The sequence below is a fragment of the Crocuta crocuta genome, unplaced genomic scaffold (assembly GCF_008692635.1).
Source record: "Crocuta crocuta isolate KB4526 unplaced genomic scaffold, BGI_CrCroc_1.0 scaffold1, whole genome shotgun sequence".
NCBI lineage: Eukaryota > Metazoa > Chordata > Mammalia > Carnivora > Hyaenidae > Crocuta > Crocuta crocuta.
Window position 1 is genome coordinate 2841341 of NW_027527930.1, and position 18136 is coordinate 2859476.

Consider the following 18136-nt stretch of genomic DNA (forward strand, 5'->3'; position numbering starts at 1 on the left):
TCCTCTATCACTGGGATATGCAAATACATTAAGAGATGATTCCTTTATTCTTAGGCCTAAAACTACCCTGGCAAAGGAAAATAATCTAGATGCTATGGACTTGATCATCATTGAACCTGATAAAAGTGATTCTGAATATATTTCAAATAAACATATCTTTACACTAGAGAAGGAAAAAAATAGTTCTATTAAAAAACCTATTCCATTTATACATGGACCAAATGGATTTGCATCTCATACAACCTCCCCTAGAGGGGGGGCCTCAAAGAGTCTTCTGTATAGACTAACCCACCCTGAGTTTGAAACTAAAGAAAAATATCAAACAATTATTCTCAACGAAGAAAATTCTGACTCTGGTATTGTTGCCACTTCTTTCAAAAACTTCAACATTCAACATCTGAAAACCATGGCACCCTCCCTAATTGATGCTACTGAGACTTTTCCTTCTGAGTTTCAAGAAAGATCATCTGCAGAAGAAACTCTCAGTGAAGACGATATCGTCATCATTCTCCCTGAAATTTCAGACTTAGAAAATAAAAAAATAGAGGATTTCTTTGTACCATACACAGAAACAATTGTTACTATGCGAGAGAGCAGTGCATTTGGCACCGTGCCCACAGATCATGCTGTGATCACCACCCCCATAAGAAGTCAAGGTCATTTCTATAGGAAAGGCATTTTATCCAAAGTTGGTAACACAGCTGCCCCAGAATTGGCAGGCACCATCAAATCAGAAAGATCAAAAGTTAATGAAAATAAATTGGACTTGGCTGAAGTGATGCCTTCACAGGATCACATTTACCCCTTGGCTCAGGATATTGCTTCCCAAACAAAGAATATCTCCTCTGTTGGTGAAGTTACTAAGGGTATCACAGAAACAGCCTCAATAGTTTCTCTTAATCCTGTTAGAGACACCCGAATGTCAACAAATGTTCCCACAATTTCACCTAATGCGCCTATCTTTGACTCTCAAGAGAGCAATGAAAATAGTGACTCTACCATGCCTGAGATAGATGATATCCTGTCCATAAAATTAAAATCTCTATTAATTCCTAATCAGAAAAGACCTAGAATTGCAGATGCAGTTAGTCAAAAAGATGGTTCTTTATTAAATAAGTCAGTGGCCTTAAAGCCATTGGGTGAACACTCTATTATCACTGACCAAAATTGGGAAATCACCAAGGTGAAAAGTAACCCTCAGTCTTTCTCCATGGTCTCCTCTGTTCCTCTGGAAGATCCTACTACCTTTTCAGATAATCCTATAAATGTAGCCACTGATAAACCCACCACTGAAAATGAGGGCTTTTATGATAAAACTGGCACCATGGCTTTTGCACCTGATACAGTTCTTCCACCTGCAATTCACAAAAAAGAGCAGATAAATAAAAGTTCTGACTACGCTATAAATCACCATATAAATAAAGCCGTTATCAGTCTATCTGCAAAAGAAAACACTGCCTCAGGAACCGAGGCTAGTGCATTCCTCAGTAAAGATAAGGCTATTGTAGAGGATGAATCCTATATTTCTGAAGCCGAAATTCCAATAATCTTAAAACAAGTAAATTCAGCAAACATTAATCCTTTAATTCCTAAACCTCTTGTTGCTTCTGCTGAACAGAAAGCACCTGGAACTTTAAAAGAAACATTTTACCCTGCTTCCACAATAAGCACAACAAAGCCAACAAAGGCCAGGGCTAAGGGCACATTTTCTCTTGGTAATGATAACTTAAAGAGGTCTATCACAAACTCTTATAATAAATCACAACTATCCATGAAACCAACTGATTTTGTTGCTGATTTTATTAAAATCAATAATTCTGAATTTAATCCAGTAACTGTTAAAGGAGAGAGCAACATAAAAATGACTGATGAGTCTATTATAGCTAGAGCTACCATTGTTCTACCTGACAAAGAAATCATTTCACCTGACAATATTAATTCTACTGATGACATAAGAAACATTACAAGTGAAAAAAGGCATGTAGATTCTATAGAAAATGATAATGTAACTCAGTATGAAGTCATTCCTTTTACAAAGGACTTTTCAGCAGAGGCAGATGTAGTTTTTCTGGCAGAGGAAAATAATCCAAATAGTAGGAATTTAATGACCACTAGGCTTGATGACAATACCTTTAAATACATATTGGAGAAAAATACCTTTAATGTTGGAGAAAAAGGAAAGAGCCCCAGAAGAGAAACACCGACATCTGTTCAAGGGCTCCATAGATATGGATCTCGTGCTCCCTTCCCCACTGCACATGTCACTGAGAGTCTCCTGAATGAAAATCCTGTAGGACCCGAAATTAAACAAAAATATCAAATGTTGATCTCCAGAAAAGGAAACCCTGACTCTGACAAAGATAGCACCTTTCACAAAGATTATTCTGCCAAGTTAAGAAGCAAGTCACCTAGAACCACGACTCCCTTATCTACGGATGGAAATAGAAAAATTTCCCCCAAGTTTGCAGATGATTTAGTTCTAGGAGAGGACACTGTAAGTGGAAATGACATCATCACTCTTCCAGAAAGCAAATGGATTGAGTATAGCAGTGCTACAGATCCAGAATCAATGGAAACTATAGTACAAAGCAGGATGTTCACAGATGAAATGACTGATCTCACCATTAGCACAACCCCAATAATAAACAAAGACCAGCTCTACAGGAGATATGTCACATTCAGTGCTCATCCTCTTTATTACCAAAAGGAACCTGCAATGTCACCCACATCAGAATATAATCGAGATAAAGATTTCAATGCAGAGAGCCATCATTCACAGAATGCCACTGTTCCTTCAAATACACTTGATGTCAAACCTGATAATAACGAACTTCCCTTTGTTGATAAAAATTCTGGGAATAAAATAAGTAGGGCTTCAATTTCTTCTTCACCGATGAGGACAACTCACGCTGTTGATACCACTGCTCTTTCCTTTGAGGACAGTTATGAAGGGGGTGATTCTACACAACCTAATGAAAATAATGTTAGGTCTAGAGAATTTCCATTTCTACTAACAACTGAAAGTATCATTCTTATGCCTAAAGTCTCAACCAACAATTTTGTGCTAATGAGTGATAACTTCTTGTCTGACCCCTCACAGTCAGTATCAGTAGACTCAGAGACAGGGACTGAATACCTTGACTTCATTCAAGGAACTGGTATTTCAAAAAATCAGGACATTAAAATTCAAACGGACCTTCAGCCCCACTTGTTGGATTCAAATATTCCTTCTATTGATTCAGTACCTTTTACTGGGAATTCCACAGATGAGGCTGATTCAGCATCTGCTGTGGAGAGAGAAACTGTTAACATTTCTAAAATTAACACAGATGCTCAACCTCTGGGTACAATGATGAAAGTGCTTTTGCCTACAGAAATAAGCTCCATCTCTTCTGAAATAAAAAAAATGCCTAGACTCTTTGCTAAGGAAGATGCAGGTGCTAAGTTGGATTTAAATCACATTATAAATGCAACAGTTCTCATTCCAACTTTGGAAAAAACACTTCTCCCAACCTCTGAGCCCAATGCTGTCTCCAAGACTAATAACAAGGAGGAGAAACTCAATATTTCTGGCAATTTCATCTTAGGAGATTCAAGAATACTGAAAGATAATCCTTTTTTTGGTAAATTTAATATTTCTGCTAGACCTCAAGCTCCCCCTAATTTAAAAAGAATCCTTTCAGCTGATTCCGCCATGTTTCTGGAAAATACTTTAAAACGTAAGTACAAAAACTCCGCTCCTCCTAATGAAGACCCAAGCACAGCAAGTTGGCTTCATAACGCTCCCACTGGATCCTATGTGCTACTAAGGAAATCAATTCTTTCTCCTGATTTCACAACATCTGTGAGTTCCGAACTTGATCCCATTGTCAAAATGAAAAATGATACTACAACGAACATTTATAATAATATTCCATTTGAGGAAAGAAATACTCCATCTCGCAAAGCCACCATTTCACCTAGTATCAATACTTCAACAAAAGACATGTTGAATTCTATTTTTAATAAAATATTTGTGCACAGAAATTCTCTAGGGAAAGATATAATCAATGAATATGAAATAGTCCCTATTACAGAAAACATTTCAGACATTATCTCAGATGGTGAAAATATTTCAGATATTGAGGATGTGATAGGCACTGTGCCTGACAGCAGAGCTCTTAAGTATGTCACAAATGAATATGTCCTAGAACCACAGGAAGAAAAACACAATCCTATTATGAAAAAAACTACTCTCAGTTATGATTCCAAAATAGCTGAGCCTCATCAATTCTACTCCAGTGCTGATATCTCTGAGCATTCACCTCAAGGAGCCCCAAATGAGATTAAAACTAAAGAAATGCTACAAAATTTGGTATCTAGAGAGAAAGATACCAGTTCTGACATTGATGCTGTTGTTCTGAAAAGTTCCACTGACAACTCAAATTATCAGGCTCCCAATTCTATGACTCACCCCCTAACTCACACAAGTGAAAGTACTCGCAAGTTTCTAGGTAAAACAACTCTTAAAAGGGACACTTTAAGAGGACATGACACCATCATTGTTTTCCCTGAAGATAAAATGATGGAATACACCCTTATTCCAGACCCAGAAAAAACAGTAACCACGGTAGGGGGAAGGATGTTCCCAGATGAACCTATGGATCCCGTTGTTATCACCTCTCCATTAAAAAGTAAGAATCACTTCTTCAAGAAAGTCATTTCATCTGCTAGGTATAACACGGATGCTCAAGGTAAAGCAGAAAACGTCTTATTGTCCCAAGAAGACAATGTTAAAGGTAAAACTAATATGGCAGAGATGGAACACTCGAGGGATAGCATTATTCCTTTGGCTGAGTTCAAAGTCATCTCTAAGGCCGAACTTCCTTTCATCAACGAAGATACTAAAATTTTAAACAAAGGGGCTTCAATCTCTTCTTTATCTAGGAATACAATAAACACTGTGAATGAAACCACTACTCCCTCCACTGAGAGTAATTATAAGAGAGGTAACTCTATGCCACCAGAAGACAACATTGGGTCCAGAGGATTCCTAGCTCTACAAATCCTAGAAAAGGCCATACTCAATCCTGATGCCTCAACTGAAAATCTTGAAATCTCTGACCCAGTGACAAATAAGTCCTTGGCTAATTCTTCAAGTGCATTATCAAACACATTTAAGACAACGATCAAATACCCTAATTCCGTTACTGATGGTGATAGTCCCACTAAAAATAAAACTAATCTCAAGCTCAACTCCTTAACCTCAACAAAACTTCCCACTGGTTTTACTACCTTTTCAGACAATCCCACAAACAATGAGATTGATTCACTGCCCTCAGTAAATACAGAAACTACAGATGTCTCTAAAACTGAAACAGATAAAATATATTCTGAACCTCAGAGGACAATCATGAAAGCCTTTTCTCCTACAAAAGTCTCTCAACATATGGTCTCTGAAGAAAGAAAAATAGATAGTTTTTCTGATCAAGAAGATCCAGCCACTAAATTTTATTTAAGTCACATTACAAATGCAACCATTCTCAATTCAGCTATGAAGAAAACGCTTCCCTCAGTAACTGGTCTTAATACTCTGTCAAAGAGTGACAACAATGTGGAAGAGAAAGTACATATTTCTAAAGCTGGCAATGTTTTTCCAAAAGAATCAAGACCATTGAAAGATAATTCTTTCACTGTTAACTATGATGCTACTTCTACTAAACCTCAAGCATACCCCAATTTAAAAGGAATCATTACAGTTTATTCTGCATTAACTCTTCCAGAAGCATCTAGGTCTAATGATCAAAGCTCTTCTCCTGAAGTTGCCACTGGAGAAAGGATCATCACAAATACTCCCATTGGAACATATGATCTACCACCATGGAAGTCAATTCTTCCTTCAGATTTCACAACATTCATGAGTTCATCTAAGTATTCTGAACTTGATCCAGTTATCAAAAGGAAAAAAGACACCACAACAAAGACTAATAATAATATTCCACCTGGAGAAAGAAATACTCCATCTGACAAAATGATTGTCTCATTCACTACCGTTCTTTCAAAAAAAGGCATGAAAAACTCTCTTAATACTAATACTACTAATAATAAAATTGGAGACAAGACTTTAATAGAGAAAGATATATCCACTGAAGTAGTTCTTATTACAGAAGACATTTCAGAAAAGGCACACGACACCTTTTTGGCAGGGGAAAATATTCCAAATGATGAGGATATTGTAACTATTATACCTTCTGAAAGTGCTCTTGACTATGTTGCAGATAACTATGTCTTTGAAATAGTGAGGGAAGGAAATGGTCCCCTTACAAAAAAGATCACACTCAGTGATGACTCCAATGCATTTGACTCTCATTCACCCCATTCCAGTGCTGCAGCTTCTGAACATGCATCTCAAAGATCTCCAACTGTTATCAAAGCTACCAAAAAATACCAAAGCTTCTTCCCCAAAGATAAAAATCTTAATTTTGACAATGATGCCACTGTTCTCAAAAGTTCTTCTGTCAATTTTAACACTAAGGTTCCCAGATCCATGATTTATTCTCTGACTGATTCAAGTTGGATTTTTTTACCTGAGTTTCTAGGTGAAACAATTGTGGAAAATACTTCTCTAACTGGTGATGACACCATCATCATTCTCCCTGAAGGCAAAAGAACGGAGTACCTGTTTGTTCCAGACCCAGAACTAATGACAAGAATGGGAGAGAACAAGATATTCACTGATTCCACTGATCTTGCTGTGATCACCTATCCTATAGGTTATAAAAAACAATTCAACAGGAAAGGTGTATCATTTGCTTATTATAATAATTATGTCCCAGAAGAAGCAAAAACCACCATTTCAGCCAAATTAGATGCAAATAAACATAAACCAAACTTGGCAGATATAATTCATTTGCAGAACAACATTATTCCTTTGGCTGAGTTCAATGTCATTCCTAATGATGATCTTCCCTTCATTCGTGAAAATACTGAGAAAGCAAACAACAGAGCTTCAATCTTTTCATCATCTATGAATACGGCAGCCAGCACTATGGCTGATTTCATTGATCTTTCCACTGTACCTAGAGAAGATGTGAAATCTAGAGGATTCCCATCTCTGTTAACATCTGCCATGCTTATCCCTAATTCCTTGCCTGAAAATCCTGAAACTTTTGGCCTAACAACAGATAAATCTTCATCTGAATCTTTAATAAATAGGTCAGAAGTATTAAAAAGAGCAACTGAATATGCCGATGCCATTAATGGAGATGATGTTTCAGGGAGACAGGTCATAATAACTCAAGCTGACATTCATTCCTATCCATTGGCTTGGACTGTTTCTCCAATTGGGTCAACTACTTTCTCAGATAGTACATAGATGATGAAGTTGACTCATTTTTCTCTCTGAATAGAGATACTGCTGAGAATTATATACCTAAGACTGACAAAATGTATTTCAAATCTCAAAAAGCAATGATGAAAGCCTTTTCCCTTACAGAAGACTCTCAAGATAGTGTCTATGAAAGACGGGAAATAGCTCCTCTTTTTGATCAAGAAGATCCAGGTTCTAAATTGGAATTATATAATTTTACAAATACAACAGTTTTCATCCCAGCTATGAGGAAAATCCTTCCATCAGGAACTGAGCCCAGCTTTCTCTCCAATGATGTCAGCAATATAGAAGATTCCGTTACTGTGAAATTTGATGCTACTTCCTTCAAACCTCAAACATCTCCAAATTTAAAAGGAATCTTTTTAGCCAATCCCACATTAACTCTTCCAGAAGAGCCGAGGCCTACCTCTCATAATAAATTTACTAACACAGGAGGGTCCATCACAAACACTCCAAGTGGACTACCCAGTCTTTGATGGAGGTCACATTTTCCTCCTTCTGATTTCACAACATCCATGGGGATTTCCAAATATTCTGAACTTGTTCCTGTTACTAGTATGGGAAAAGATAGGACCAAAAAGACTGATCATAACATTCCGCATGAGACAATTATTATTCCATCTGATAAAGCTATCATTTCACCTATTATCAATACCTCTGAAAAAGACATGGCAAGTACTTTACAAGAGAATACATATGAGCATAAAGACCTTGAAAAGAGAGAGATGGCAGATGAATATGAAATCATTTATTTTACAGAAGACATTTCAGAAAGCAGATAACATTCCTTCTGCAGGTAAAATCACTCCAGGATATTTGGACCATACAACTATTAGGTCTGATGAAAGTGGTTCTGAATAGGGGCGCCTGGGTGGCTTAGCCGGTTGGGCGACCGACTTTCGCTTGGGTCATGATCTCGCGGTTCGTGGGTTCGAGCCCCGCGTCGGGCTCTGTGCTGACTGCCGGCTCAGAGCCTGGAGCCTGTTTCAGTCTGTTACACCCTCTCTCTCTGACCCTCCCCTGCTCATGCTCTCTCTCTCTCTCTCCTAGAAATAAATAAAAATATATTAAAAAAAAAAAAAAGAAAGTGGTTCTGAATATGTCTCAGATATGCATACCACAGAATTAGAAGATAATGCAAATAATTCCCTGATAAAAGTGAGCACCCTCATATATGCCCCCAAGACACATGTGTCTCATGAACGACATACCATAGTTACTTCTCCAGACAGTTTATCTAAAATAGTATCACCAGTGTTCAAAACCAAAGAAAACTACCAAGCTATGATTCTTAGGCAGGAAAACATCACTGACACCGATGTTATTGCTCTCAAGGATTCTAATGCCAATGTCAGTATCAAAGCTCACAGACCCGTAACTCACTTCCTCATTGATGCAAGTATAAATTTTCCTTCTAGTTTTTCTGACAAAACACCTATGGAGAAAGGTACCATATATGATGATGATGGCACCATAATTCCCTCTGAAGACTTTGATTTAGAAAATAAAATGATTGAGTATTCCCTTTCTCCAGACATAAAACCTGTAGTTCATAGCAAGACATTCACGACTGATACTACTAATCATGCTTTCAAAAACAGCGACAATTTTCTCAGGAGAAACATATCACCTATCATTTATAAGACATCTACACCCAGGAGAGGAGACATTACCACATCCAGTATATCTGACCTTACTGAAGATCAAACAGGTATAGCTGCAGTATGATTCAAGGTTTAGTAAGTTTCCTTCAGCTCAACTTTCCAGTGATGACATCTCCAATATGAAAGAAAACAAAGAAGATGCAATCAAGACAGTTCTTACTTTCTTTTACCCTTTGAAAAAGATGACTGCCAACAAGCCAAATGCTCCTGATATTTCTACTAAGGACAAAAATAACATTGGTCATGATAGCCTCCCATCATCAGGGAATGTAAGGTCTCTAAAATATGCATATATGCGACTATGTGAAATTCTCATATTAACCTCTAAAGCCCCTACTAAAGAAACTGCATCTACCAAACTTATAAAAGGCACAAACCTCTATTACCCAACAATATTAACATCAGCATCATCACAGCCTGTGTCTATAGACTCACCTTACTTCAGTAAAGGCATTGTCTCAGAAAGACAAAATACTAATAGTCAAATAGTCCCAAAGCCTTTCCCCTTGGTCTATACTGTCCTCCAAGCTGATTCCACAGGTTCTTCAGACAACATGGCTAATATCAAACCTAGCACATCTGCTACTGTTGTCACCAAGAGCAAAATTTTTGATACTGCTGCTTTTGGTGGTCAAAATGCAGAACCCAAGCAAACAACCACCAAGTTTTCTTCTTTTTCCTAATGGATATAGTAAACCAAATTTCTATTATACAAGGGAAATAACCAAAGCTTTTGCAGTAAAAGACACAGCTGAAGAGAATCACCTTACATATGTAAATAGAATAGGAAATGATCCAATCATTCAGGTGGAAACAAACTAAAAGATTCTGACCTAAGGCCTTATCTTGTGAATAAAAATGTTAGTGCTGATAACAAATCAGTGAATAAGGATTCTGACCTTGTCCCTGTAGCAGCTTACTCAAGCTTTCACATGCCAAAGACTTCCCTCCCAGATGGATCTGGTTCTCAGGAAACCTGCTTCATTACTGGGAACTCAATTTGCTCACAGAAGTAATTACAGTTATTCCTACTGATGAAAAATCTTTATCTCACACAGAGATCATTTCCATGGTAGAAGGAAATTCTCAGTTGGAATTAAAATAGTCAATTTCAGAGCAACACATTCTAAACATCAAACTTCAGAAAGCACAGATGATACACATTAATCCACTGTCAAGATAAAAAATATATATTACTTAGGTTTCAATTTCTATTGTACCACAAGCTAACAAGGGGCTTGAAAGAAACACTTTATTTAACGCTGATATTCTTCAGTCACAGAAACAATTACTCCAAAAGATATCCCTGAAGAGCCTACAAACAACAAAGCAGAAGTGAGGGTCATAACTGACCCTGCTATCTACACCATCTTCCTTGGAAAAAAAAAAATAGTGATACCGCAGGCCAACACATCCTTCAATTATAATTTCTTTACTCATGCACCGAACATTCCAATCACTGGAGGGGAAGAGGCCAAAAATGTGGATGTTGCTATAACCAAATTTCAAGAAGTAACTGTTCCTCTCACCTCCCTGTTTCTGAAGCTGGGAATTTTCTCATGAATGGAGATACTGAACCTGAAACTTCCTCAGCAGCTTCATTCCAACAACGATGATAATCACCTCATCTAAGGTTAATAACTCCATTTTCTCCAATGAATTTATAAAATCTGAAGATACACAGACTCTTTCTAAAGTAGGAATTCTAATCTACACATTCAATGTGATCCCCTTCAAAATTGCACCAGCATTCTTCTCAAAGTTAGAACAAACAATCCTAAAATTTGTATGGAACCACAAAAGACTCAGAATAGTCAAAGTAATATTGAAGAAGAAAACCAAAGCGGGAGGCATCACAATCCCTGACTTTAGCCTCTACTATAAAGCTGTAATCATCAAGACAGTATGGTGTTGGCTCAAAAACAGACACATAGACCAATGAAATAGAATAGAGAACCCAGAATTGGACCCACAAATGTATGGCCAACTAATCTTTGACAAAGCAGGAAAGAGTATCCAATGGAAAACAATACAGTCTCTTTAGCAAATGATCCTGGGAGAACTGGACAGCAACTTAGAGAAGAATGAAACTAGGCCACTTTCTTATACCATACATAAAAATAAACTCAGAAAGAATGAAAGACCTAAATGAGACAGGAAACCATCAAAATCCTAGAGAAAAAAGCAGGCAACAACCTCTTTGACCTCAGCTGCATCAATTTCTTGCTCAACACAACTCCAAAGGCAAGGGAATTAAAAGCAGAAATGAACTATTGGGACCTCATCAAGATAAAAAGCTTCTGCACTGCAAAGGAAACAATCAACAAAACTAAAAAGCAACTGATGGTTTGGGAAAAGATGTTTGTAAGTGACATATTGGATAAAGGGCAAGGATCCAAAATCTATAAAGAACTTACCAAACTCCACACCTGAGAATCAAAGAACCCAGTGAAGAAATGGGCAGAAGACATCAATAGATGCTTTTCCTAAGGAGACATCCAGATGGCCCAAAGATTCATGAAAAGATGCTCAATGTCACTCATCATCAGAGAAATACAAATCAAAATCATACTGAGATATCACCTCATACCAGTCACAGTGGCTAAAATGAACAATTCAGGAAACTACAGATGCTGGTGAAGATGTGGAGAAATGGGAACCCTCTTGGACTGTTGGTGGGAATGCAAACTCGTGGAGCCACTCTGGAAAACAGTGTGGAGGTTCCTCAAAAAATGAAAAATAGAACTATGCTACGATCAAGCAACAGCACTAGTAAGAATTTATCCAAGGGATACAGGAGTGCTGATGCATAAGGGCACATGTATCCCAATGTTTTATAGCAGCATTTTCAACTATAGCCAAATTATGGAAAGAGACTAAGTGCCCTTCAACTGATGAATGGATAAAGATGTGGTTTATATATACAATGGAACACTACTTGGCAATGAGAAAGAATGAAATCATGACATTTTCAACAACGTGGATGGAACTGGAAGGTGTTATGCTGAGTGAAATAAGTCAGTCAGAGGACAGATATATTATTTCACTCATATGTGGAATTTGGGAAATTTAACAGAGGACCTTAGGGGAAGGGACGGAAAAATAAGTTACAAACAGAGAGGGAAGCAAACCATAAGAGACTCTTCAATACAGAGAACTAAGGCTTGATGTGGTGGTGGAGGAGAGGGGAAAATGGGTGATGGGCATTGAGGAAGACACTTGTTGGGATGAGCACTGGATGTTGTATGTAAGCGATGAACTATGGGAATCTACTCCAAAAACCTAGAGCAAATTTTACACACTATATGGTAGCCAATTTGACAATAAATTATATTATAAATAAATAAATACATAAATATTTAAAAATAATAATAAAAATAAAGTAGGAATTCTAATGTTTAGGAGATACCACTTATCTCAGTTAATTCTTTTAAAATCCCACATTACATTTCATCTGATAAATCTAAAGATATTCTCCATACAAAGAGAGTCTTAAAGGTGGGCATCACTATGACATAAGCATTTTCAAAGTCTATATCTGAGGATTCATTCTAGTCAAGTATCACTGAAAATCCTAAATTGTCAGATAACATTCCTAAGGCCTTATTGTGAACACTCCCTCTTTGTTAACAGCTTCCTTTTTTTTTTTTTTTTTTTTTTCCATTTAAAAAAAGGGTTTTTTCCATCCTGGACCTGAAGAAGTTGCTACTTAAATATAAACGCGATGCTTTTCTGAGAAAAGACAAGCTATTTCCATTAGTATAATAGACACTACAACAATAGAAGAAAATACTATTCAGATAAAATGAAACTCCCCTATAGAATCTGATCTTCTATCTTAACTCACCTAGTATCTTTGGTGGATCTGTTGTTCCAGGAAGAGTATCCTATGTTCCCCAGAGCAGATGATTCCAGTTCTACACTCAAAATTGCTAAAATTCCAGCAGTCCCACCAGGATTTTCATCATATGCTTCCTGCTCTTTGGTGGATGACACACACTGGATCCATGTAAAGTGTCCTTTTTGAGGTCAATGGTTAAAAAAAAGATAACGCTAATAATATTCTCTATCGCCAAGAAAAGTCTTCATATGCTATAATCAGTGTGATCCCACTTCATAGTTACATTAGTAGAAGCAGAGTTGATGTGAGCACAACAGTAATCCCTGAAATTAAAGACTATGTGATAAATTACTGTGTACAAAGATAATATCATTTCACCTGACATTTCTAACACTTTCTTTTTTCCCTTTTTGTACACACTAAAAAGAATTCTCCTCAAAAGGACACCAATCTTCCATTTATAGCATGCTTATTCTGAATTAAACCTTGTAAACACTAGATAACAGGGGTTTAAAAACCTCCCACTAAGTTAGTCAACCCAGAGAATGGCTTTACCTTGTGATTTCCTTTCCTGCCACTGGAAATGACTTAAAAATAAAGAACCATGACTGTCACTAACTTAAAAGACTCTCCTCCTTGTTCCTGATGCTGAAAGCATTTCTTATGTCAATAGAGACATTGAGACCCTCATTGTGACATCTCCTTGAAGCAAAAACATTTCTGGAGAAGCTACCTGTATTTTTAAAATGAGAATTGCCCACCTTAAAATCCATCATAATTCTACAGAAAGTGGTTTTATATACCAGGCCAATCAACTAAGAAAAGACACTGTAAACTTGGAGGTTGAGTCCAAATCTAATGAAGAGAAAGCATTTTCATTTGAGATGGAAACCACTCCTCTGGCTGATACTGCTGCCCTTTTTCAGATTTAGTTGTTTCTGAGTCTAAAAATTCTCTTTATTCTAACACTGGGAAAATATGAACACCAGACTATAATCTCCTTTCATCTAAGTAGCTAAACATTAAGAATGATAACAAAATGATTACGGTTGAATTAACTAACATCATTATAGAAAACATTCCCTCTGAAATTTGAGGATAAAATTGTTAAGGTTACTACAGTTATTCCACATTTTGATTTTTTTTCTGTGTGAAAATTCTGACATATAATGCCAACCCCCTGGCATTAGGTTGAAGTAATACACTCTACAGAAAAGTATCCCTGAAGAAATTAAATCTACAAAACCTGATATTGTCCTTGTTCAGCATGCTAATTCATGAAAAAGTAAAAATTGGAATGAAGAAAAAACTACAAAAACCCTAAATACTACCTACTCATTATCCTTATTGAGAAAGTGAAAAGTCATTCTCTGAAGAGGAGAACTAATTGAAATCCTTCCTACTTAATTACCTTCTGCATGCTACATTCATTGCCAAAACCGTCATCAATGCTTTTCGACCTTTAAATAACCATAAATCTCAAGAGAAGACACTTCACCTCAAAAAGATATTAACTTACTTGAAAGACAGGCAACTTGAAGCTAATGCTGATAATCTCATGTCTCCCAGAGTTGTCCCCCCTGACACTCAACCCACAAAGTATCTGGCAGACTCTGGTATGTCTGTTTCAAGTGACACTAGCTCCATATTAGAAGGCACGTCCCTTATAAACAAAAACAAGATAAATCCAGCTGTGAACATTGATTTCATAATCAGAGAGGATTCTACAGTCTTTTCATCTAATATCCATACTCTTCAAACTAGTTGCCCAATCAGAGCACAGAAACAACCTCCAAGGAGAGCCAGTGCCATTGGCCCTATGGTTGATGCAACAATCACCATGATGACCAATGCTTCAATCACTATCATGACCATCACTCTCCTGCCTAGAGATACCACCAGGCCCAGGGAAAGACCTGTGTGTGCGCATGGTGCCATTTTGCCCCATGGCTGAAGATGGTTTGCCAAAAATTTATTCTCATCCTCCAACAGAAAGCAGCAAAACAACAACCGAAGCAACCATTTTATTTGGGGCTGACAACACTACTCCTAAATCAGAAACAACCATTACTTCAGAAGGAGACCACATCACTTCAGTAAATGACTATACACTAGAAAGTGATTTTTCAACAACAGGTGACAAGTTTACATCTCCAAAGGAAAAACTAAAATCAGAAGATGATGCTGAGTTTCAACTTATTAAGTCATCAACACATCTGGAGAAAGAAATTACTACTCTGAGGGGCACAAGAAACTCCCTGGCTAATGACTCTATTACTGAAAACTTCATTCCAGTGAAAATTGGTAATATTTCATCACCTAGTGCTACTGTTTCTTTAATAGATTTTTCCACTAACATGGCAAAAGAGGATATTCTCTTTGATACCACTGGCCCAGGGAATGAAGATGTCTCTATAACTTCTGAAGTCTCTAGCACACTGAAGGATGGCACCACCAGCACTGTGGACAACCCTGCCCTTTCAGCTAAGAAGGATGAACCCAATGTTAACAATTACAGTTCCTCAGTTAAACCCAATGTCACTGCTAAGGAGGCTGTCCAAATTACCAACTCGTCTATTCCTGAGAATGAAATCTCTCCTGCTACTGAAAAACACTTCACCACTATTCCAGACATAGCTGCCCTTACAGAAGAGAAAATGACTGAAATTGACCTAAATATTCCAGAGAATGACCCCAATGCTGTGCCTAAACTAACAGACTCTGATGAGGAAAAGTTCATCACTGTGTTTGAGCTCACTACCACTGTCGAAAGGGACAAAGATAACCCAGAAGATATTCTGCTAACTGATGAAGAGTCTATGGATGAAGTCAATGTTTGGATGGAGAAAGATATTACTAATGAAGCAGAAAGCCATCCCATTTTGCTTACTGCTATTGAATCCAGATACGACTTTGTAGTCCCTACATCAGTAGATGTGAACCTCACGGAAGATTCATCTTTTACAACAAAAGAAGATCTGTCTGAAAATAATACAGTGGAATCTGTAACTAAGGACAGTGAACCACTTTCAAGAGCTACCTCTGATCTAGATACCCTAACCCATGAGGACGATGCTGTTACAACTGAAATGGGTGTCTTTAAGCTACTGAAAGAAGAACCAGATGAGTTCCTGATTTGAAAGCAACAAAACAGATGCCACATGGACTTGAATAATAGCCTGACCAACTAGTTTTGACATCTAAGAAGTTTGTCCAACAAGCAAAAATCTTAATAAGTTAAAGAATGTGAGCATTTAAGGCAAGTATTAGACTCAGAAAAATGCAGATGCTTAACAATAGAGGTCGTGCAGTAGAATATATTTATGGAAACTTAAAAGTTCAGTATGCAAGAGTTCCCCTTGTATCAGAAAGTTTAATTTAGTTATCCAATTATTTATCTTAATATAGAAATATTGAATCCCAGCCTTCAAGGATATGAAGGGAGAGCAACAAAGAAAGCTCACTTCCTTTTACATTTAGAGATGTTTGTCATTTTAGTTAACCCTCAATAGCACATTTTAGTGTGAGTTGAAGAGAATTGAATTAACTTATCTCAAAAAAAAAATGTTGTAGTATTAAAAGGTCTGAAATGCTAATTCCAAACAGATATTTTTCATGCAGCCAATGATTCTCTTCTATTAGAAAATACATGCTATCCTCACTAAGAATTAAGGCTTTTCAGTAATTGTTTGCACCCACATGTAAGAAATATAAGAACTATTATAGGATTCCTGGCTTATGTTGGAGGCAAACTAAGAAAAAAATGATTATTTCATAAACATGTAATTTATCAAAAGCAATGTTTTGTATAAATGTATGAATCAATTTAATTTTATGTAAAATTTCTTTCCTGAATTTTTGTCAATTTTTTCCAGGTCTTAAGCACTGATAACTGCATTCTTCTTATGCTTTTGGTTAGCAATTCAGGAACATGTATCTTCATTCTTTTCTGACACAGACTTTTAAAATGGGTCTGTTTTCATCCTGCCGATTTTTCTTCAATAAATCTTTTGACAGCAACTGATTTACCGTGTGTAGATGTGTTTGATATTCCAGTACAGAATTCTCAAATTACAAGAAATACATAAGCACAGTTGACCTTTGAACAACATGGGGTAAGAGAGGCTGATTCCTCTGCCAGTCAGAAATCCACCTGTAACTTTTGAGTCCCCCAGAACTAAGCTACTGATAGTCTACTGTTGACTGGAATCCTCATCGGTAATATAAAGAGTCAACCAGCACATATTTTGTGTATCTGTTATATACTGCATTCATACAATAAAGTATAGCAAGAGAAAAAGAAAATGTTATTTTAAAAAATCACATGGAAGAGAAAATACACTTACAGTAGTGTACCATAAAAAATGCACATATAACTGGTCCTGCACAGTTCAAACGTGCTCAAGGGTCAGCTGTAAAATTAAAATCCATTGTTTGTTTAAAGACCAACTTAAAGGTGCGTCGGTGACTCAGTCCCTTAAGCTACCAACTTTGGCTCAGGTCATTATCATGCGGTTTGTGAGTCTGAGCCCCTCCTGGCACACACTGTGCTGACAGCTCAGAGCCTGGAGCTTGCTTCGGATTCTGTGTCTCCTCCTCTTTCTCTCTGCCCTCCTCATTCTGTCTCTCTCTCTCTCTTAAAAATAAATAAACATTTAAAAAAAATTTTTTTTAAACAACAACTTAGCTCTGGACACCAAGGACAGAATTATTCTACAGAGGCTCATAATTTTATTATATTTTTGAAAAGAAAAATAAAGCCAAAACAGTGGGTAAATAGTAAATTGTACACTTGGCGTGGGGGAGGAGGAGGAATTTACACCATTTGATAGACTATTGACTAGAACAATTATGGTAGCATGTTAAAACTCAGAAACACATTTTAATTAAAAAATTTAGTACATGGTAAAGTGAACTTCAAAACCATAAAATATGATGAGGAATTAAGCCTTCCTTGACAACTGAGTATTTGAGGAAAAGTTAAGCTATAGTGTTAAGACCACAATCTTAAAAAAATTCTACATGGACAAGAGGCTTAAATGTAAAACCATACAAAAGTGTAGAAGGAAACATATGTACATTTATTTAAATAGAGTCAAGAAATTTAAGCACATAGGAAATGGCAAAAAGATTCCTAGATTTTACACCACAAAGAGATAAAATTCTGTACAAAGAAAATTAACATAAAATGAAAAGCAAATGATAACTGTGGAAAAATAATTGCATTATACATGGCAGTGAAAAGATTACTACCCTTATCCT

The 18136-nt window shown here is 36.8% G+C and overlaps 1 protein-coding gene and 1 long non-coding RNA gene across 3 annotated transcripts in view; one reads left to right on the forward strand and one right to left on the reverse strand.

Annotated features, from left to right (window-relative positions):
* LOC144220736 (uncharacterized) overlaps positions 1-14636 on the reverse strand; it is a 40333-nt gene extending 25697 nt beyond the window's left edge. For both annotated transcript variants that reach the window (XR_013331842.1, XR_013331841.1), the window contains exons 1-2: positions 14394-14636; positions 12881-13197 (exon numbers count right to left, since the gene is read on the reverse strand). This is a non-coding gene — a long non-coding RNA (uncharacterized LOC144220736). The remainder of the gene's footprint in view (positions 1-12880; positions 13198-14393) is intronic.
* Positions 14637-14771: 135 nt separating this feature from the next.
* Positions 14772-16898, forward strand: CABS1 (calcium binding protein, spermatid associated 1). The gene is made up of 2 exons (XM_077751052.1): positions 14772-16133; positions 16750-16898. The coding sequence occupies exon 1, from the start codon at positions 14803-14805 to the stop codon at positions 16012-16014; it is 1212 nt and encodes a 403-aa protein (XP_077607178.1). The 5' UTR covers positions 14772-14802; the 3' UTR covers positions 16015-16133; positions 16750-16898.
* The last annotated feature ends 1238 nt before the right edge of the window (positions 16899-18136 follow it).